Genomic DNA, 22,597 nt, shown 5'->3' on the forward strand with positions numbered 1-22,597 from the left:
AAAGTGAAATTTAATAGGCTTACTTACCTACTTTGCTCTGACAGTTTGGTAGTACACTAGAAACGATAGAAGTTATCTGGGAAGCAGACTGCTACTGCAAGGAGGAGACTGGAGAAACATTCACTAGAATAGAAAAATAGGACTGTAAATTACCCTTTAGTATGTGAACCAGTTCTTCCTTGTTTTTGAGTATTTTACCATACCCAATACCTGGAAGGGCTTCCCTGTAGCTCAGGTAGTAAAGAATCTGCCTGCAATGCAGGAGACCCTGGTTTGATTTCTGAGTTAGAAAGATCCTCTGAAAAAGAGATAGGCTACCCACTCCAGTATTCTTGGGCTTCCCTTGTGGCTTAGCTGGTAAAGAATCTGCCTGCAATGTGGGAGACCTAGGATTGATCCCTGAGTTGGGAAGATCCCTTGGAGAAGGGAAAGGCTACCCACTCCAGTATTCTGGCCTGGAATATTCCATGGACTGTATAGTCCATGGGATCGCAAGGAGTTGGGCATGAATGAGCCACTTTCACTTTCTTTCACATTTTCAGTACCTGGAAGATACTCTACCCAGAAGGTACTCCTGACTAAAAAAACTGTGTGATAGGCTTTAGACAAATTTTCACAATATTAGCTAACATGTATTAGCATATTAGCATTTTGGAGAAGGAAATGGCAACCCACTCCAGTATTCTTGGCTAGAGAATCCCATGGACAGAGATTCTAGCAGGCTACAGTCCATGGTGTCACAAAGAGTTGGACACGACTAAGGGTCTAATATTAGCATTTAGCTGTCATTGTTCTAAGTGCTTTGAAAAAGTGAAAGTGTGCCTGGCTCTTTGTGACCTCATGGACTGTCGCCCACCAGGCTCCTCTGTCCATGGAGTTGTCCAGGCAAGCAAACTGGAGTATGCCTTTGGATGCTTTTGTAGCGTTGCTACATAGAGTATATATACTATGTTATGGTCCTTTGGTGTTCCTAAGTTTGGTATATATAGAATTATGTACATCTTTTTATGGATCTTGGTTTTTTATTGAAGTATAGTTGATTTAAAATACTGTACTAATTTCTCCAAAGAAGACATACAGATGGCTAACAAACACATGAAAAGATGCTCAACATCACTCATTATCAGAGAAATGCAAATCAAAACCACTATGAGGTACCATTTCACACCAGTCAGAATGGCTGCCATCCAAAAGTCTACAAATAATAAATGCTGGAGAGGGTATGGAGAAAAGGGAACCCTCTTACACTGTTGGTGGGAATGCAAACTAGTACAGCCACTATGGAGAACATTGTGGAGATTCCTTAAAAAACTGGAAATAGAACTGCCTTATGATCCAGCAATCCCACTGCTAGGCATACACACTGAGGAAACCAGAAGGGAAAGAGACACGTGTACCCCAATGTTCATCGCAGCACTGTTTATAATAGCCAGGACATGGAAGCCACCTAGATGTCCATCAGCAGATGAACGGATAAGAAAGCAGTGGTACATATACACAATGGAGTATTACTCAGCCATTAAAAAGAATACATTTGAATCAGTTCTAATGAGGTGGATGAAACTGGAGCCTATTATACAGAGTGAAGTAAGCCAGGAGGAAAAACATAAATACAGTATACTAACGCATATATATGGAATTTAGAAAGATGGTAACAATAACCCTGTGTACGAGACAGCAAAAGAGACACTGATGTATAGAACAGTCTTATGGACCCTGTGGGAGAGGGAGAGGGTGGGAAGATTTGGGAGAATGACATTGAAACATGTAAAATATCATGTATGAAACGAGTTGCCAGTCCAGGTTCAATGCACGATACTGGATGCTTGGGGCTAGTGCACTGGGACGACCCAGAGGGATGGTATGGGGAGGGAGGAGGGAGAAGGGTTCAGGATGGGGAACACATGTATACCTGTAGCGGATTCATTTCGATATTTGGCAAAACTAATACAATTATGTAAAGTTTAAAAATAAAATAAAATTAAAAAAAAAAAAACATAAAAAAAAAAAAATACTGTACTAGTTTCACGTGTACAGCATAGTGATGCAATATATTTATAGATTATACTCCATTTAAAGTTATTATAAAATACAGGATATAGTCCCTGTGCTGCACAATATATCCTTATAGCTTATTGTTTTGTTTTTTCATTTTAATGAAATTAGGTTTTGGAGATTGTCATGTTGATACATGTAAGGTTTAGTTTATCCCTTTGAGCTGCTATATATTATTCCATTGTAGGAATAAAAATAAATAAATATAAAATGTTATCCATTTTACTATTGGGCATTTAGGTTGTTTGCAGTTTTTTATTACTGATGTAACATTCTTGTGTATATCGTGAGAATTTTTCTAGGAAGTATATAAATAGAATTGCTAGGTCACAGGGTAGGTGCATCTTGAACTTTGTAGGTATTGCTGGAGTGTTGAGTAAAGTAGTTGTGCAGTTTCCACTCCCTCTAGAACTGTGTAAAATTCCCTTTCTTTTTTCCAACATCTTTGCCAACGTTTAATTGCTTAGGTTCTTCTGTTTTGCCCGACCCATAAATGTAAAGTAGTTCCTCATTGTTCTAATTTACATGTCCCTGGCCATGAATAATGTTTTTTTTTTGGGGGGGGAATGAATAATGTTGTGTGTCATTTCAGGTTAAAAGTTTTTGGCTATGGTTACTTTCCTTCTGGTGAATTCCCTTTGCTCAGTTTTCTAACGAATTACATTTTTCTTCTTTACTTGTAGAAGTTCTGTATGTAGTCTGGACAGTATTTTTTATTGTTTGTTTTTTGTTTTATGAGCTACAAATATCTTCTCCAGTCTCTAACTTGTTAAGTTTTTATTTTGTTAATGGTGGACTATTTACTTGTTTTTAGATTGTTGATGTATATTGGTTTTTAGTGTAATAAGTTATCAGTATTTGAGCGACTGATCTGATCTGATCTGATCTGATTTTCTTTATAGCCTGAACTTTCGCTTATCTTGAAGTCATAAAGCTATTTATTTATTTTTGGTAGAAGTTGTAAAGTTTTGCTTTTTCACATTATGACTTAACCCATCTAGTATTCATTTTGGATTCTAGTGTAGTGGTTCGTATACATATAATAATCATACTGTCTCCTGATTTGTACTGCTCTCTCTGAAATCGCTGGGTCGTGTCCAACTCTTTGCAACCCCATGGATGGTAGCCTACAAGGCTCCTCTGTCCATGGGATTCGCCAGGCAAGAATACTGGAGTGGATTGCCATTTCTTCCTCCAGGGGATCTTCCCACCCAGGGATCGAACCCAGGTCTCCTGAATTGCAGGCAGATGCTTTACCCTCCAAGCCATCAGGGAAGCCCATTGCTCTCTCTAGCACTCACCAACTTTTCTTAAGTGCAAGTTCCTGTTTTCCAAGTGATATATTCCATTATTCTGTTTGTCTTTTTTGTCAATGTATTTATTTGGATTTTTAGTAATCTTTAGGTGTCTACATAAAATTTCTTGACTTTGTATAAGAAATTAAATTTTTTGCCAACATATGTATCATCCTTTTTCTCATAAAACAATAAGTTTTGATCCCTTTTCATTTTAATAAAAGTTCTTTATGGTAAAATGATAAATTATTCTGAGTTAGACTTTATTTAGAATACTTGAGAAATAAATTACTGCTGTTTGAGCTAAATTAAAGTTGGTCACTTTTTAGACTCAGTGTCTGATCTTCAGTTATTTAATATGTTGGACTCCATGGAATGACACAGTGGCAACTGCTCATACTTAGCTTTATCAGACATTTTCTATCTTTTAAATTGGAGCAGTACTGTAGTGGTAAGCAGGTAGGGTAGCAATCTCCATGAGGTCAGCAGGGCAGCAAAACCAACAGAAAATAAGATTAAATGTAGAAGTTGGACTCTCTTTGCAGACACAGTCATGGTATGAATCTGATTCTTTTTATTTATTTTTGGCAAAAGTCTAACAGTTTATTGGAGCAGACTAGAAAAGTAGTCACTAAAATGACAAAAACAATTTTTTAAAAAACTTTTGATTTTATATTGAAAACAATTAACCAAGTTTTATTTTTTAATGTGTAAAACTTTGCCAACTATTTATTACTCCACAGAAGCTTTTCAGCAGTGTCTTTAAAACCTGTTCGGAGAGTTCACATCTGAATTATCAGTAATATCTAATTAGTTAAGTGATTGGCAGCCTTTTAAGCATAAGAGCAGAACTCTATAGAGTAGGGGCCTGAGTGCCAGATCTCCTACAGAGGAAATCAAAGAATGCCAGCCATTTTCAACATTTTGCTTCAAGCTAGCCTTAAGTTTTCTTTGTCATTATGCCTTTGCTGACGGACATGTTGTCCAATGTACAGAATTACCACAGAACTCAGAATTTCTACATCTGTAGTTTCATTTAACTTTTGTAAGCTGTTGCAGTTTATTAGTAGGCAAGCTTCCTTTTAATTTGATTGGCTTTTCTTTTGAATATGGTCACATTTTCCTGTTTCTTCTTATATCTACTAATTTTTGATTATATCATAGATGTTGTGAATGTTATCTTGGAGAGACTGTGAGTTCTGTTTTAGTCCTCTGAAGATTATTGATTTTCTCTTTTAAAGTAGTTGCTACCGATTGAATGTTTATGTCTTCCCAAAATTCAGTGTTGATGTTATTTAAAGACAGGGCTTTGGGAAAGTAGTTAGAATTAGAGGGAGTCATGAAGGTGGGGTCATTATACAAAGAGACCAGAGAGCTTGCTCCCTATCCCCACCTTGTGAGGACACAGTGAAAAGACAGCTGTCTGCAATCCAGGGAGGGGGCTCTCAGATGCAGACCTTATTGGCCCCTTAATCTTGAATTCCAGTTTCTAGAACTTGGAGCAAATGAGTTTTGGTTGTTGAAACCAAAGTTGTCTTATTGTATTTGTATGGCAGTCAGGCTTCCCCACTCCAGTACTCTTGCCTGGAAAATCCCATGGATGGAGGAGCCTGGTAGGCTACAGTCCATGGGGTCGCTAAGAGTCGGACACGACTAAGCGACTTCACTTTCACTCTTCACTTTCATGCATTGGAGAAGGAAATGGCAACCCACTCCAGTGTTCTTGCCTGGAGAATCCCAGGGACGGGGAAGCCTGGTTGGGCTGCTGTCTATGGGGTCGCACAGAGTCGGACACGACTGATGTGACGCGGCAGCAGCAGCAGCAGCAGGCTTCCCTGGTGGCTCAGAGGTTAAAGCGTCTGCCTCCAATGCGGGAGACCCGGGTTCCATCCTGGGTCAGGAAGATCCCCCGGAGAAGGAAATGTTAACCCACTCCAGTATTCTTGCCTGGAGAATCCCATGGACGGAGGAGCCTGGTAGGCTACAGTCCACGGGATCTCAAAGAGTCAGACACGACTGAGCGACTTCACTTCACTTTTCACTTCATTGCAGTCAGAGCACATTAGGATAGTAGTTGATTAACCTGACTGTACTCAAATTCCAAACTCTGACTCCTTCAATGGGCAGTAAAAATATCTGTTCAGTTAGTTACTCTATTCTTAACTGACCTGCTTGGAATCTGCCCCATGTATGCATGCTTCATGGGTCAGCTAGATTTCAGCAGTGTTAATATGCAGTATTTAGGGTTCCCTTTTTTTGTGACTCTGTCCTATGCAGGACTTTTCCCATCACTTTCCAGCTGCTGTTGTCACCTCTAAGTTTGTATTCTGGTTCTTCAAGCCAGTAAAACTATGGAATTTCTATTGGAGTTTTAGCTACTTAAGTAGGTATGCAGTGGGGCCTCTCTTAGCCATAAAATAGGAAACTCACTCAGTACTGTTCCTTTATCCTGAATACAAACTTCATCTGATTCCTTCCTGCTTTTGGTTGCCTGTTCAGTGCTGCTAAGTAGTTTTCTTTTTTTTAATTTTTATTTTATCCTGAGTTTATGGTTATTATCTTTGGAGCTTTAGTCCAATAGAAGCTCCATAGCTGGAGGCTCCTTTCTAATATTAATATATAGAATTGTTGGGTGTATTTAGTTGTAAAAATAGATTGATTTTCAGTGTTACCTTGAAGTAGAACTTTTAAAGCAGTCCTTTTTTTTCCCCCTCAATTTTCACTATCAGTATCTAGTCAAGAAGGATGTGCTGGTACTGATTTGTTTGAAGAGTAGAATGTGGTTAGTAGACTTCTTTGTAGCATATATGCCCCTTATTACTAGGAGACAGGAGGAATCTAAAATTGAATTTTGAAGCATTGTTGAGATATGACTGTGTGGAGCGCATTTTGCTAAAAACATGGATCATAATCTTCAGAGCAACTTTGTGAGATAGGTATATTATTCTATTTTATGGGTGAGGAAACAGAAGTTCAGACACTTAAGGTTGCATTAATAGAATAACCAACAATGAACAGGTTATTCTGAACTCCAGAATCTGATCTCTTTTACCACTGAAGATCACGTTTCCCTCTTTTGCTAACATTCTGTGGTTATAGTTTTTACTTTATCTAGAACATTTAAGTTTAGGAATTTTCAGATTTGTGTTTGTAGTGTGCCATCTTTTGGTAAAATACAGTAATGCAGTCTAGCAAAATAAGGATAAAATTAGGAATTTTTATATGTATTTATAATCCAGGGCACATTTTATTGGATTCTTGATTATAGAGCAGAAGCTCAGAATTTCAAAAATTGTAGAAACCTATTATTGGGAATGATTTGCCATTATCAGCTGGGATATGTCACTGTCAGGCATAGGAAGCCAATCCCTAATGTAATCAATGAATGCCATAAATGACAAAACTGCTGTGTATGGGGAGAATATATTTATATTTGGTGTTTACACAAACAGGAGAGATGGTAAACTCTTGAAATAAACTTGGTGAATAATGAAGGTAGGGGAAACTGTGATAGTCTTGAAGCGTGGTAATGTTTTTGTATGTCTCTGTAGGCACAAAATTTGATAAAAATTTGTGAACATCAGAGTGACACTATTTAAATGACTTAACCAGTTCAGTTCAGTTCAGTCGCTCAGTCGTGTCCGACTCTGCATGTGACCCCATGAATCGCAGCACGCCAGGCCTCCCTGTCCATCACCATCTCCCGGAGTTCACTCAAACTCACGTCCATCGAGTCAGTTATACCATCCAGCCATCTCATCCTCTATCGTCCCCTTCTCCTCCTGCCCCCATCCCTCCCAGCATCAGAGTCTTTTCCAATGAGTCAACTCTTTGCATGAAGTGCCCAAAGTACTGGAGTTTCAGCTTTAGCATCAGTCCTTCCAAAGAAATCCCAGGGCTGATCTCCTTCAGAATGGACTGGTTGGATCTTCTTGCAGTCCAAGGGACTCTCAAGAGTCTTCTCCAACACCACAGTTCAAAAGCATCAATTCTTCAGTGCTCAGCTTTCTTCACAGTTCAACTCTCACATCCATACATGACCACAGGAAAAACCATAGCCTTGACTAGACGGACCTTTGTTGGCAAGGGTTTACTAAAGTTTTGGATGGATTTGTCAGAGACTACTATGAAAGATTTGAAGTTGTGAAGAGATAGTACTGGCTGTTTGTTTATTATTTTTAATAAGAGTGATAAAATGAAACTAACTATGAGTACATTTGTACCAGTCCTGCAATTTAACAATGTACCTGTTTGGGTAGTTTTATATTTTATCATAATAGACAAATGAGTACCGAAAGAAAGTGAAAGTGTTAGCTGCTCAGTTGTGTCCCACTCTTTGCCACCTCATGGACTGTAGCCCGCCAGGCTCCTCTGTCCATGGAATTCTCCAGACAAGAATACTGGAGTAGTTAGCCATTCTCTTCTCCAGGGGATCTTCCTAACACAGGCATTGAACCCATGTCTCTGCATTGCAGCCAGATCCTTTACCGTCTGAGCCACCAGGGAAGCCCTAAATGAGTACTAGAAGGGACTCAAGTGTTTTAAGTTGTTGGTGATTGAAAGTGACCATTTCTGGGGAAAGAAGCTAGGTATATGTACTCGAACACTGGATATTTTTTTCCTCAGTAATGTTTACATTTCATCTTTACATCTATTTATTTAATGCCTTTTCTATTGAAATTCCTGCAGAAAAAAATAACTTTGTTCGTGTACATCTGAGACTCTTTAGCCCCATCTTGTTTTTCCTGTCTTTAGAAAGCAACTCTTTTTTTTTTTTTTTTTTTGAAAGCAACTCTTAATACAAGGGTCTACTGGGATTGTAGGCCTGGTAGAAGGGACGCTAATTATATCCAAGAAACAGTGCAGGGGAAGACTCTGAAGGACGTGGCATATACTTGTTAGATGGAATTGGCTCAGTGGAATTGTGAGATTTTTTTGTGGGACGCTTTTGTGAGATTTAGAGCATGGGTTGGCAAACTATGCCATGTATACCAACTCTGGCCAAGGCCTGTTCTGGCCAGGGCCTGAGCTCAGAATGGTTCCTATATTTTTTAGTGGTTGAAAAACAAAACAGTAGGTGATAGAGGCAGTAAGTGGTCCAAAAAGCCTAAAGTATTTACCATTTGGCTCTTAATAGAAAAAATTTGTTGATTGCCCCTATAGAGTATAGCCGTACTTCTCTAAGTGCAAGTCGCTCAGTCGTGTCCGACTCTTTGCGACCCTATGCCTGAATACTGGGGTGGGTGGCTGTGTCCTCCTCCAGGGGATCTTCCTGAACCAGCATCTCTTACTTCTACTGCATTGGCAGGGAGGTTTTTTACCGCTAGTGTGCCCCTTGGAAACCCCACTGTTGTGAATGGAGTATTCTATGAGTTCCATCAGGTAAAACTGACTGATAGTGTTTAAGTCTACTCTGTTCTTTCTAGTTTTCTGCCTACTTATCCAATCAAGAAAAAGAGGAGGGGGGAAAAAGGGGCTGTGAATTGTACAAGATTGCATTTCTTAACCTTTATCTAAGCCGTATATTTTCAAGTTCTCCCTAAGATGTTTTCCTCTTGACAAAACTCCTTAAAAAGGTCCACTGTATTGTTAATTAATAAATTTGCTCCTGTTGTGTTCACTTTTCACCCATCTTTCATTCATGCTGTAGGCTTTAGGCCTATGCTCATGAATTGCAAATAATTTAGTTTTTTAAAAAACATGTAGTTCATACTGAAGCAATCTGAGTGCGTCTCACGCTTGTATATTGCTGCTGTTTTAGTGTGTTATTTGCATATGTTGAATGTTTAGTTCTAGAGTCTGATTTTGATGGACTTCATTACTGTATCATGGGACTGAGCTGCCTTTTTGTTTGCAAATAAGCTCACAGAGAGAAATTCCAAACAAATCTTTTGTCTTGCTTTAACAACCAGTAAAAATATAGCAGTAAGTACAATCACTGAGCTGTTCTCCCCCACCCCAGCACAGTTCCAGTTTTTCTAAAAGAGAGAAGCAACCCTTTAAAAGATAAATCACAGTATAATTTTTGTTATTATAAACCCATTTTTATAATTTAAAATTTTATTTATTAATTTGGCCATGCCAGGTCTTAGTTGCAGCACTCAGAATCTTTAGGTGCAACGTGTGAAGAAATGTAGTTTTCTTGGCCAGGGATTGAACCCAGGCCCCCTACATTGGGACATGGAGTCTTTAGCCACTGGACCACCAGGGAAGTCCCTGCATTTAAAAAATATGTATTTATTTATTTTTGGCTCTGGTGCATCTTTGTTGCTGAGAGGGCTTTTCTTTAGTTGTGGCGAGCAGGGGCTACTCTCTAGTTGCGGCTTCTCATTGTGGCTGCCTCTCTTGTTGAGAGCACAGGCTCTAGGGCACATGGGCTTTAGTAGTTGCAGCATGTGGGCTCATCCTCTGTGGCACCCGGGCTCTAGCGCACAGGCTCAGTAGTTGTGGCGCACCGGCTTAGTTGCTCCGTGGCATATGGGATCTTCCCAGACTGTGGAGAGAACCTGTGTCTTTGGCACTGGGAGGCAGATTCTTTACCACTGAGCCACCAGGGAAGCCCCCTGTAATTTTTAATAATAGAAGAGGAGCATGATAAAAATTTCATGAGTTTGAAGTGTAAGTTAGTTTTAGTAAAAATTCAACCTCACATCATCATGTATTAGAACAGCCTACCAAATGATTATTTTTAAAGTTACAAACAGAAGTCACATGAATAAATGTCTCCCAGTCCAGATGCGCTGCCTACCTTCAGTGTACTATGGTTCTGGAGTGGGAGAAGGGTGTAGGATAGCAGTAATATCAGAAATCTGACTGACATGGCCAGATCTTTTGGTTGTCAGGACAGTGCTCTCACTGTGATCCTGGGGATGGTTCCATTGTTCTGTAGTTGCATAAGCAGTAGAGGGAATCGTGATTGCATATCCTAAATAGTGTAAGCCTCTTTGGTGGGCACATTTGCTTCAATTTTCTGAGTGAAATGAGAAGTAGGTCATCAGTTGAGAATAAGAATGGTGAATGAGGGTTGGAGGTTTGAGGAGAGGAGGAGATAGTGTGAAATCGTATAGGAGAATGAGAAAATGGACATCATTAAGGGATGTTTGTGGTTTTAAAGTGAAATCAAAAGGTGTTGTTTTGTTTGTTTTTTCCTGTAGTCGTATTAACATAGGCAGTTATGGAATGGATGAGGAATTGGATTGAATCAGGATTGGGTTTGCCGGGTGTATTCTTAGTACAGTAAAACTGAAGAGAGTCCTATTTTTTTTTTTTCCCCCATGAGAGATATGTAGGTAAAGCAGATTCTTCAAAGGAATATCAGACTTTAGTTAGAATAAGAAGGTGGTGGAGGCACTGTGTTAATTGAGCTTTAGGGTGTAGGACATTTTCCTGATGAAGGGTCATGGGTTCTAGAGGGCATTCTGTGAGTTTTAAAAAATTTGTTTATTTACTTTTGACTGTACTGGGTCTTCAGTCACTGTGCACAGGGTTTCTTTAGTTGTGGCAAGTGGGGGCTACTCTTCTTTGAATTGCATGACTTCTCATTGCACAATGGGCTCTAGGCACATGGGCTTCAGTAGTTGGAGCTGCCAAGCTCTAGAGCATAGGCTTAATAGTTGTGGCACACTGGCTTAATTGCTCTGTGGCATGTGGGATCTTCCCAGATCAGGAATCAGACCCGTGTCCCCTGCATTGGCAGGTGGATTCTTAACCATTGGACCACCAGGGAAGTCCCCATCCTGTGGTTTTTGTAACTAGGGGATCATGGTACACTGCTTAAGTGTACCATTCACTTAAGCATGGATCACTGCTTTAGTGAATGTATTTAAAGGAGAACCATTGACCTAGAAAATGGACATTTTGAATGAAGAGACAGAATTTTGCAACCAGAATTAGATTAAAGGATATGCTAAGGTTTATGATTAGAATATCTAAAGGATTTGAGAGGAACCTGCAAACTTCACCATCATAATTCTGTTTAGAATATCTCTTCTCCTAGGGGCTTCTTATTTTGTTGTTTTTGATTTGGCCCCCTGGTTGGCTTATGGGATCTAATTTTTCCAACTACGCTTGTACCCTTTGCATTGGAAACTCCCCTGCCTAACCACTGAACTGTAGAGGTTTCATTAAGGAATATAGGCTCTTCCTTTTTGTATTGTCCTGGTAAGAAAGAGGCAGATAGAGAAGGGAAAAGAGATTCTGATAGAGAGCATGCTAATATCTATATTTAATATATAGTAATATCTATAGACATATTAGATATATAATTAATATTTTCTATATATCTAACATATATGTTATATGGAGGATGAAGCTCAAGATCTTTAATCAACTCAGTCCTAATTTGTGGAGTTTCACCTTTTTCAATATATAATGCCCCATCTCTTTCTAATCAGTCACCAGTAGTAGGGTACAGAGGCTAGGGATCCAAGCAAAAACCTAAGTAGTGGTATAAACAGTAATTTTTAAAAACCTTTTAAACTTGAAATTGTTTCAGACTTACAGTAATTGAAGGAAATGTGTTAATCTTCCACTGTGATCCTAGATTTGTCTTATTCTCCCTGTTAATTTTTGTGCTGTATTCATTTTAGGACTGTCATATATAAGATTGTTCTAACAATCTGGTGAATCATACATTTGAAATCGTGTAGTAACCTATTGCTGTCTAGCATCTCTTTTTTTCTAGTATTATTTTTCTTTTGATTAGAATTTGCTTGATGCATTTTTGGGTGCCTGTGCCATTAGCCATTCCATGCCCCTGTACTTTAGGTATTTATCTTAGAAACAGAACAGAATATATCTAGGGGTTTCTTTTGGCTGTGTCATGCAGCCTGTGGGACCTTAGTTCCCAGACCAGGGCTCAGGGGACCCAACTTGCGCCCCCTTCAGTGGAAGCACAAAGTCTTAGCCACGGGAATGCTTGGCAGGTCTCTGACAGTCACTTCTAATTGGCTGTAAAATGATCCACTTCCCAGGATCGTACCAGCCCCTCTTGAGGTTTTTGGCTCTGCATAGCACTGTTGATTTAGTATCTGCATAGTACTGTTGATTAGTAGTCTCAAACTCAGTGGATTTAAATGGAATGATTCTCATATTTTAGGTGTGCTGTCATCAGTAAACATGTTATATGTAATAAATAGTGAACTAAAAATGGAATTTTTTAATGTATTTTTTATTAAATTTTTCTTTGTAATATTAATTGGTTAATTTATAAACAGTCTTTTTAAACTTTCTGTTTTAGTCCCAGAAATCCTGGATAGAAAGCACTTTGACCAAGAGGGAATGTGTATATATCATACCAAGTTCCAAAGACCCTCACAGGTAAGTATACTTCTCTTTATTCTGAATTCTTATAGAAATTTAGATGTAAATTACATTGCTATTTTATTAAAAACTAAAGTTATTAATTATTTGTAGTTACTGTTGGGTGAAGGAAATGGCAACCCACTTCAGTATCCTTGCCTAGAGAATCCTGTGGACAGAGGAGCTTGGTGGGCTGCTGTCCATAGAGTCGCAAAGAATCAGACACAACTGAAGCGACTTAGCATGCATGCATGCATTGGAGAAGGAAATGGCGACCCACTCCAGTGTTCTTGCCTGGAAAATCCCAGGAACAGAGGGGCCTGGTGGGCTGCTGTCTATGGGGTTGCACAGAGTTGGATATGACTGAAGCGACTTAGCAGCAGCAGCAGTTACTGTTAATTTTTGTGTTTACTGTTAATCTTTTAGGATTAGGAGGAGATAGTAGTAGCAAGATATCAGCATTCTGCAGTTCTTAATTGGAGAAGGCAATGGCATCCCACTTCAGTGCTCTTGCCTGGAAAACCCCATGGACAGAGAAGCCTGGTAGGCTGCAGTCCATGGGGTCGCTAAGAGTCGGGAACTACTGAGCAACTTCACTTTCACTTTTCACTTTCATGCATTGGAGAAGGAAATGGCAACCCACTCCAGTGTTCTGGCCTGGAGAATCCCAGGGACAGGGGAGCCTGGTGGGCTGCCGTCTATGGGGTCTCACAGAGTCGGACACGACTGAAGTGACTTAGCAGTAGCAGCAGTTCTTAATGACATTTCACAACATGAAACCTCTCATTCAGAGTATTCTTCCTTCCCTGATCTTCCCCCATATCATACTAGTGTATTACAAAGATCAGACAGTTAAGTCTTTTTTTTAAAAATTTGATTTATTGATACTGAGAACTTAAAAAGTTTATGTATCTGTTTAAGGGGCATCTATTGAGTACCCAACACTATAGTTTATGCTGAAGAAACCAGTATGAACCTAATGGTTGCTATTTTTGTTTGCCAGTATGTAGCTGCAGATGAGCACCTATTGGAAAACCCGTCACCAGGAATTTGTTGGCATTTCTGATTGTCCTTTGGTCTTAAAAATGGCATTGATAATAGAAAAAAAATTTAAGTAAAGGACATGAGTTAGAATTCAAGAAAAAGATCTCTTGAGGTATTTATTGAAGAAACATTTTTCCTAATTTTCTTCTTTTTTCTGAGACCTAAAAATAGCAAAAAGCTTAAAAGGGTACCTCAAAGATATACTTACTTCCTGGACTACAAAGCACTTTTCTTCACAGGCACTTAGGACAAATTAATTGAAAAAGGTGTTTACTGGAGTTTTTAGTCATCTTACCGTTCCTGTCTCCTGTTAAACCTTGTCTTCTATGCAGTTATCTTCTCTACAGCTTTTACTTCCATTTGATATATGGCTCTTATGCCAAGTAAGCAATCTTTTATTAACTATTTTAAGTTACAGTATGTGTGTGTTCAGTCGCTCAGTCATGTCTGACTCTTTGCTGCCCTATGGATTGTAGCCCGCCAGGCTCCTCTGTCCATGGGATTCTCCAGGCCAGGAGTACTAGAATGGGTTGCTATTTCCTTCTTCAGGGGATCTTCTCGACCCAGGGATCAAACTGGTGTTTCCTGCGTTGGCAGGCAGGTTCTTTTACCACTGAACCACCTGGGAAGCCCAGTCTTTTATTAATTGATGTATATTAAGTTATAGCACCTGTCCCTATTATTATGATATCATAGTGAATTCTCGGTAAATGTTTGTTGAATAGAATTTCTAAATATTTTGTTTGTATATTACATAAACCTTCTGTTTGAAATTCAACATTTCTTTTTATATTAATGGCAAAAAAATTTTAGTATCTGTCTCATTTATACAAATTTTCATTATAAGAGAAATGTGCATGATAAATTTTGCAAACTTGAGATGTAGAAAGTTGGCTGAATATTCAGAGTATCAAAACATGAAGACAGTCATTAATAACATTTATTGCACCTATTTTTAATCTTTACTCAATGCATAGCTTTTGTTTTTAAAATATTGCTAAATTCAGTCTATATGTAAAACATTGTATCTGTTTTTTTTTTAACAAAATGTTATAGTAACTTTATTTTTCCATAATATCCCTTTAAGAGTAGTAGTTAATACTCTGTTGGTCTATATACAGTTCATGTGCATATCCTGCTATTGGGCACTTGAGTTGTTTTCAATTTTGAGCCTATTTTAAATTAAAATTAGGTCGTAATGGAGGTCTTAGTGGATAAAAACTATTTTTGTGTTTCAAGTTTTATTCCCCCTTAATATATATAATGCCAAAAAACTTTCCAAAAGATTAAAGAATATGATGTACATTGTCACCAGTAGTGACGAGAATGCCTGAATATTGATTAATGTTAGTCCTCATCTTCAAGAAGGTGATTAACAGAAAATTACATATTAAATTTGCATTTATTTGATCACCATTAAGAAAACATTTTTTGTATTCTTTAATATTCCCCCAATTTTTAGTAATTTCTGTAAATGTCTTTTTAGATCGTTAAAATAGATAACCTTAGTGTCTCTTTCAATCATTACTCTGTGATTTATCTGAATTTCATACTAGTTATTAAAGATGGGTTTTGTTATAATATCACGTTTTTTAATCAGAGAGCACCAATGACATTTCCCAGGTCACATTGTTCTTTGTTCTTAATTGTTGCATCCTTACTAATTATATATCTGGATCATAATTTTAATATTCCCTGATTGATGGACATTTTAGCTAACCTGTTTTCTTTTTTGCTATTAGACAAAAGTATTCTGTAGTGAATAACTTTATTTTACACATATTCTATAGATATTTTTAACCTTTACTCTTAAGTACTGGAATTAAAGTTTGAGAGTACATTTTTCGTTTTGATGAGTTTTGCCAAATTGCCCTCCATTTGTACTCCTACCAGCAGATATAAGACTACTTTCTTCTATATTCATACCAAGACATTGTCTTAAAGGATTAAATAATTTTCTTCCAATCAAATATCTTTTCATATGTATGTTTTTACTTTGAATTATCTGTTCATATGGACTTCGTAGGTGGCTCTGTGGTAAAGAGTCCATCTGCCAGTGCAGGAGATGCAGGGGACATTGGTTCAATTCTTGGGTCAGGAAGATCCCCTGGAACAGGAAATGACAGCCCACTCCAGTATTCTTGCCTGAGAAATACCATGGACAGAGAAGCCTGGTGGGCCACAGTCCAGGGGTTGCAGAGTGTACACGACCGAGTGACTGAGCACACATGCATATATCTGTTCATATATTTTCCCATTTTATATTGATTTGATAAATATATTAGGGAAGCGAATACACTTTTTATATTATATATTCAGTTCAGTCGCTCAGTCGTATCCGACTCTTTGCGACCCCATGAATCGCAGCATGCCAGGCCTCCCTGTCCATCACCAACTCCCGAAGTTCACTGAGACTCATGTCCATCGAGTCAGTGATGCCATCCAGCCATCTCATCCTCTGTCGTCCCCTTCTCCTCCTGCCCCTAATCCCTCCCAGCATCAGAGTCTTTTCCAGTGAGTCAACTCTTTGCATGGGGTGGCCAAAGTGCTGGAGTTTCAGCTTTAGCATCATTCCTTCCAAGGAACACCCAGGACTCATCTCCTTTAGAATGGACTGGTTGGATCTCCTTGAAGTCCAAAGGACTCTCAAGAGTCTTCTCCAACACCACAGTTCAAAAGCATCAACTCTTTAGCGTTCAGCTTTCTTCACAGTCCAACTCTCACATCCATACATGACCACTGGAAAAACCATAGCCATTAGGGAAACTTTATATATTATATTTATATTTAATATATTATATTATTAGGGAAGCTAACCTTTTTTCTATAAATATTTTTTCTCAGTTTATCTTTGGACTTTTATTAGTGACGTGTTTTTGCCATATAAATTTTTTTTTTTTTTTAATGTAGTTAAATCTGTCTTTTGTGGTTTCTGGGTTTTATGACACAACTAATTGTATTTAAAAAATGAAAACTGAGTTTTTAAAAAAGGTACAAATGACCTAAGATATCTCTTGAAAAATATATAATATTCCTTTGTTTTGTACTTTTTTTAATGGATTATTATAGTTTATTTAAATGAGAAGAAAAATGATTTTTCCTTTAAGTAATAGATTTACCTTGTTTTATAGATGCCTTCCAGGATGTCAGATTTGTCAGCAACTTGTCAGGTAAGTATCATAACAATAACAGTATCGCACACATTTTGGAAAATAAAACTAGTATATGAAAAAAGTCAGAATACACTGGGATAAAATTCACAGGCCATTATGTTTAAGCATTACTTAACTCACACTTGGGAGGTAAAGGATTAGGCAGAGTTACTTGAAACTCAAGTGCAGGTGCCTGAGCAGAGTGCTAAAGTTGAATATGAATTAGCTGGTTAAAGATTGAGGAAAGGGATTTGAAGCAGAGAGAACAGTTTGTGGGCAGGCTTGGCAGTGAAAGAGATTATGGTTATGTCAGGAAACTGCAAGCTGTAGAAGGTATTAATAGGATGGATATTGAAAAGATCTGAGTCTTGAGAAATAAATAGGGCCAGATCATTTTAACTTTTTGTATACTATGCCACACAGTTTTGATTTCATGTTAAAAAGATATTATATAGGGAAGTAGATTTTCTTTTTGTTCCCCTCAATAAAAACAGTTGGCATTTTGAGGAGATTGGATTGAGAGGAAAATATAGTTTGGAAGTTTTTAGAGTAATTCTGGCAAAAAATAAGAGCCTGAATTAAGATACTACCTATGGTAATGAAGAGAAATAGGCATATTTGAAAAGGGGGATCAATCAGATAAACTCAGTAGGATTGGTGGTGTGTGGGGAAAGGGAACATTTGAGGACAGTACCTAAGTTTCTTACTCGGGCAACTAATTAAAGAGTAATGTTATTCTTTAAGATGTGATGAAGGAATGTAAGAGAAGAGAAGGTCTCCGGTTGGCAGGCTGAACAGCAGAAGTGTATAGAATGAGTTCATTTACATATATTGAATTGTTGTACCATTTCCAGGCCTATTCATTCCTTCCTCTAGATGGGTAGTTCGATCTGGCGTCTGTCTTCAGGCTGAAGAGCTTCCTTTAGCTTTTGGTATAATGCTGGTATACTCGATGGACATGGGTTTGGGTGGACTCTGGGAGTTGGTGACGGACAGGGATGCCTGGTGTACTGCGGTTTATGGGGTTGCAAAGAGTCGGACACGACTGAGTGACTGAACTGAACTGGTATACTGGAGATGAGTTTTCTCAGCTTGGTTTATCTGAAAATATGTTTATTTTAGTCATTTTTGAAGGATGTTTTCCCTGAATATGAAATTTTGAGTTTTCTCATTCCAATGATTTGAAGATACCATTCTGTTGTCTTCTGGCTCTTGTTTCTAGTGGGAAGTCAGCTGTCATTAGTGCAGTGGTTCGTCTGTGTGTAATGGGTCTCTTTTTCCTCTGGCTGTTTTAAGGATTTTTTCCCCTATAATTTTGGTTTTTAACAGCAGGCCTGTGATGTGCCTGAGAATGGTTCTCTTTTTCCTTCTTTTTGAATAAATCTTGAATCAATTCAGTTCAGTTCAGTCTCTCAGTTGTGTCCGACTCTTTGCGACCCCATGAACTGGAGCACTCCAGGCCTCCCTGTCCATCACCAACTCACGGAGTTCACTCAAACTCCTGTCCATCGAGTCGGTGATGCCATCCAGCCATCTCATCCTCTGTCGTCCCCTTCTCCTCCTGCCCCCATCCCTCCCAGCATCAGAGTCTTTTCCAATGAGTCAACTCTTCACATCAGGTGGCCAAAGTATTGGAGTTTCAGCTTTAGCATCATTCCTTCCAAAGAACACCCAGGACTGATCTCCTTCAGAATGGACTGGTTGGATCTCCTTGCAGTCCAAGGGACTCTCAAGAGTCTTCTCCAACACCACAGTGCAAAAGCATCAATTCTTTAGCGCTCAGCTTTCTTCACAGTCCAACTCGCATATCCATACATGACCACTGGAAAAACCATAGCCTTGACTAGACGGACCTTTGTTGGCAAAGTAATGTCTCTGCTTTTTAATAAGCTATCTAGGTTGGTCATAACTTTGCTTCCAAAGAGTAAGCGTCTTTTAATTTCATGGCTGCAATCACCATCTGCAGTGATTTTGGAGTCCAGAAAAATAAAGTCTGACACTGTTTCCACTGTTTCCCCATCTATTTCCTATGAAGTGATGGGACCGGATGCCATGATCTTAGTTTTCTGAATGTTGAGCTTTAAGCCAACTTTTTCGCTCTCCTCTTTCACTTTCATCAAGAGGCTTTTGAGTTCCTCTTCACTTTCTGCCATAAGGGTGGTGTCATCTGCATATCTGAGGTTATTGATATTTCTCCCGGAAAACTTGATTCCAGCTTGTGCTTCTTCCAGCCCAGCGTTTCTTATCATGTACTCTGCATATAAGTTAAATAAGCAGGGTGACAGTATACAGCCTTGACGTACTCCTTTTCCTATTTGGAACCAGTCTGTTGTTCCATGTCTAGTTCTAACTGTTGCTTCCTGACCTGCATATAGGTTTCTCAAGAGGCGGATCAGGTGGTCTGGTATTCCCATCTCTTTGAGAATTTTCGACAGTTTATTGTGATCCACACAGTCAAAGGCTTTGACATAGTCAGTAAAGCAGAAATCTTGAATAAATATCTGCAAGTTCGTGTTTTTCACCAAATTTTAGCCACTGTTTCTTAAGATCCTTTTCTGCCCCTTCTCTGACTCCAATACTCTTCCCTGGAAAATCCCATGGATGAAGGAGCCTGATAGGCTGCAGTCCATGGGGTTGCTAAGAGTGGGACACAACTGAGGGACTTCACTTTCACTTTTCCCTTTCATGCATTGGAGAGGGAAATGGCAACCCACTCCAGTGTTCTTGCCTGGAGAATCCCAGGGATGGGGGAGCTTGGTGGGCTGGCGTCTATGGGGTCGCACAGAGTCGGACACGACTGAAGCAACTTAGCATCAGCAGCAGCAGCCCCTTCTCTGTCTCTCCTCCCTCTGGGAGTCTGGGTATATTAGGTTGCTTGATATTTCCTGCAGGTCACTGAGGCCCTGTTTTATTTTTGTTTAATTAAAATAATTTTTTCCCATTTATCAAATTATATCATTTGTATTGATCTGTCTTCAGGTTCACTAACATTTATACATTCTCCAAAGCTGTAGATGGGGAAACAGTGGAAACAGTGTCAGACTTTATTTTTTTGGGTTCTAAAATCACTGCAGATGGTGACTGCAGCCATGAAATTAAAAGAGGCTTACTCCTTGGAAGAAAAGTTATGACCAACCTAGATAGCATATTGAAAAGCAGAGACATTACTTTGCCAACATCCGTCTAGTCAAGGCTGTGGTTTTTCCAGTGGTCATGTATGGATGTGAGAGTTGAACTGTGAAGAAAGCTGAGCACCGAAGAATTGATGCTTTTGAACTGTGATGTTGGAGAAGACTCTTGAGAGTCCATTGGACTGCAAGGAGATCCAACCAGTCCATTCTGAAGGAGATCAGCCCTGGGTGTTCTTTGGAAGGAATGATGCTAAAGCTGAAACTCCAGTACTTTGGCCACCTCATGGAAGAGCTGACTCATTGGAAAAGTCTTTGATGCTGGGAGAGGTTGGGGGCAGGAGGAGAAGGGGACGACAGAGGATGAGATGGCTGGATGGCATCACTGACTCAATGGACCTGAGTCTGAGTGAACTCCGTGAGTTGGTGATGGACAGGGAGGCCTGGCGTGCTGCGATTCATGGGGTCGCAAAGAGTCGTACACGACTGAGCCATTGAACTGAACTGAACTGAAGTAGATGCCTCAAACTAAGTTTATTAATAGAAGCCTGTATCATCAAATATTAATGTATTTATAGTATTTTAATGCTATGGTTAACATATTAACTTAATGATATCCTAAAATCAAAAAGTCAGAGTATTTTCATATTCTTCAAAAGTTGCTTTATTTTCAAACAGTTTTTCATTGACTGATTTTTTTAAAAGGTCTTTTAAAAGTTTTATTATTTTTTTCCCTTAGGTGTTTTTGTGGTCGCTTGGTCAAGCAACATGCTTGTTTTACTGCAAGTCTTGCCATGAAATACTCAGATGTGAAATTGGGTGACCATTTTAATCAGACATTAGAAGAGTGGTCTGTGGAAAAACATACAGAACAGAGCCCAACGGATGCTTATGGAGTCATAAATTTTCAAGGGGGTTCTCATTCCTACAGAGCTAAGGTATATTGTGTATTAAAGTGTCTTACTTCATTTACCTTTTAATTAATTCCAGCTCTTTGCAACTCCATGGACTAGAGCCCACCAGGCTCCTCTGTCTGTGGAATTCTCCAGGTAAGAATACTAGAGTGGGTTGCCATGCCCTTCTCCAAGGGATCTTCCCGACCCAGGGATCAAACCCAGGTGTCCCACATTGCAGGAAGATTCTTTACCATTTGAGCTACCCAGGAAGCCAGTTAATTAAATAATGTATGTTTATTATCTGACAGCTTATATAATAGTGTGTCAGAAAATCAGTTTTAGTCATTTCTTTATTTTGAAGTTCTTTGTATTGGTACACACAAATACAGAATGTGTTTTGGTGCATTGAACCTTTTTTAGTTTCATTTACTATTTCACTTTCTCTTTGTTCCCTTTTTTAATCTTTTTGGTTAACGTATTTTTAATTATTGCTTTTCTTTATAGCATCTTATTTATATATTTTTCTGTTCTGCAGGTTAATTTTATAAATACTATAAAATACATCTTTAACTGGTTACTGTTACAGATTAGTATTTTTACTACTTCCTGGTCAATGCAAGAACCTTTAAAATACTTGTGACTGCATTTATTTCCCTCATGACTTACGTGCTTTTGTTGGCATAAATTTTATTTGTGTGTGTGTGTGTGTTTTTTGAAAACTCCCAAATTGATCCTCCTTGGTGGATCAGTGGTAAAGAATCTGCCCGCCAGTGCAGGAGACACAGATTCGATTCCTGATCCTGGAAGATCCCACATGCCACAGAGCAGCTAAGCCCATGTGCCACAACTATTGAGCCTGTGCTTCAGTGCCCAGGAACCACAAGTGCTGCACCCACATGCTGCAGCTACTGAAGCCTACATGCCCTAGAGCCAGTGCTCAGCAACAAAAGAAGGTACCACAGTGAGAAGCCCAGAGCACTGAGGGAAGAGTAGCCCCCGCTCACTTCAGCTAGAGAAAGCCTACGCAAAACAAAGACCTGGCACAGCCAAATATAAATAAATAAAAATGTTTAAATCCCCAAATAATAATTTATGATTCATTTAGACTTGTCTACATTTAACCTTTTAAGTTACTGTCCCTGGCTCCTTCCCCGTCTTGATTTGCTAAGCAGTGTCATATGATGGGCCTGTCTCTCTGGGTTTTTCTGTTCTTTTGGATCCTGACACGACAAGTTGTCACAACTTTGGTAGCTTACTGATGTCTTAATAACAGGGGTCGTTAATCTAGTTTGTCTAGTTCCTAGGGGCAGAGTTGGTCCAAAACAACATAGTCCATCATTGTTGAAAATGGAATTCCTCATTTATTACTAACATAATCTCTTTTTTTTTAAATTTTATTTATTCATTTATGACTGTGATGGGTCTTCATTGCTGCGTGAGGGCTTTCTCTAGTTGCTGCAAGCAGGGGCTACTCTTTTTTGCAGAGTGTGGCCTCAGTAGTTGTGGCACACAGGCTCATTTGCCTCACAGTATGTGAAATCCTCTTGGACCAAGAATCAAACCCATGTCCCTGCATTGGCAGGTGGACTCCCAACCTCTGGACCACCAGGGAAGTCCCATAATCTGTTTTTTAAATTTATTAACTTTAGATTATTTTCCAAGCACCACTTAATGAACCCAAGTATAATGATAAGTTAAACAAAGCTAATACTTAAAGACTTAGAAGA

At 38.9% G+C, this 22,597-nt stretch overlaps 1 protein-coding gene across 1 annotated transcript in view; it reads left to right on the top strand.

The window, feature by feature from the left end:
- The window catches only part of TRPM7 (transient receptor potential cation channel subfamily M member 7), a 109,709-nt gene that overhangs the window by 6,460 nt on the left and 80,652 nt on the right, over positions 1 to 22,597 (top strand). Inside the window, exons 2-4 of the mRNA XM_061428779.1 lie at positions 12,589 to 12,668; positions 16,826 to 16,864; positions 20,714 to 20,912. Coding sequence (XP_061284763.1) covers positions 12,589 to 12,668; positions 16,826 to 16,864; positions 20,714 to 20,912 — 318 coding nt within the window. The remainder of the gene's footprint in view (positions 1 to 12,588; positions 12,669 to 16,825; positions 16,865 to 20,713; positions 20,913 to 22,597) is intronic.

Source organism: Bos javanicus, chromosome 10 (assembly GCF_032452875.1).
Source record: "Bos javanicus breed banteng chromosome 10, ARS-OSU_banteng_1.0, whole genome shotgun sequence".
NCBI lineage: Eukaryota > Metazoa > Chordata > Mammalia > Artiodactyla > Bovidae > Bos > Bos javanicus.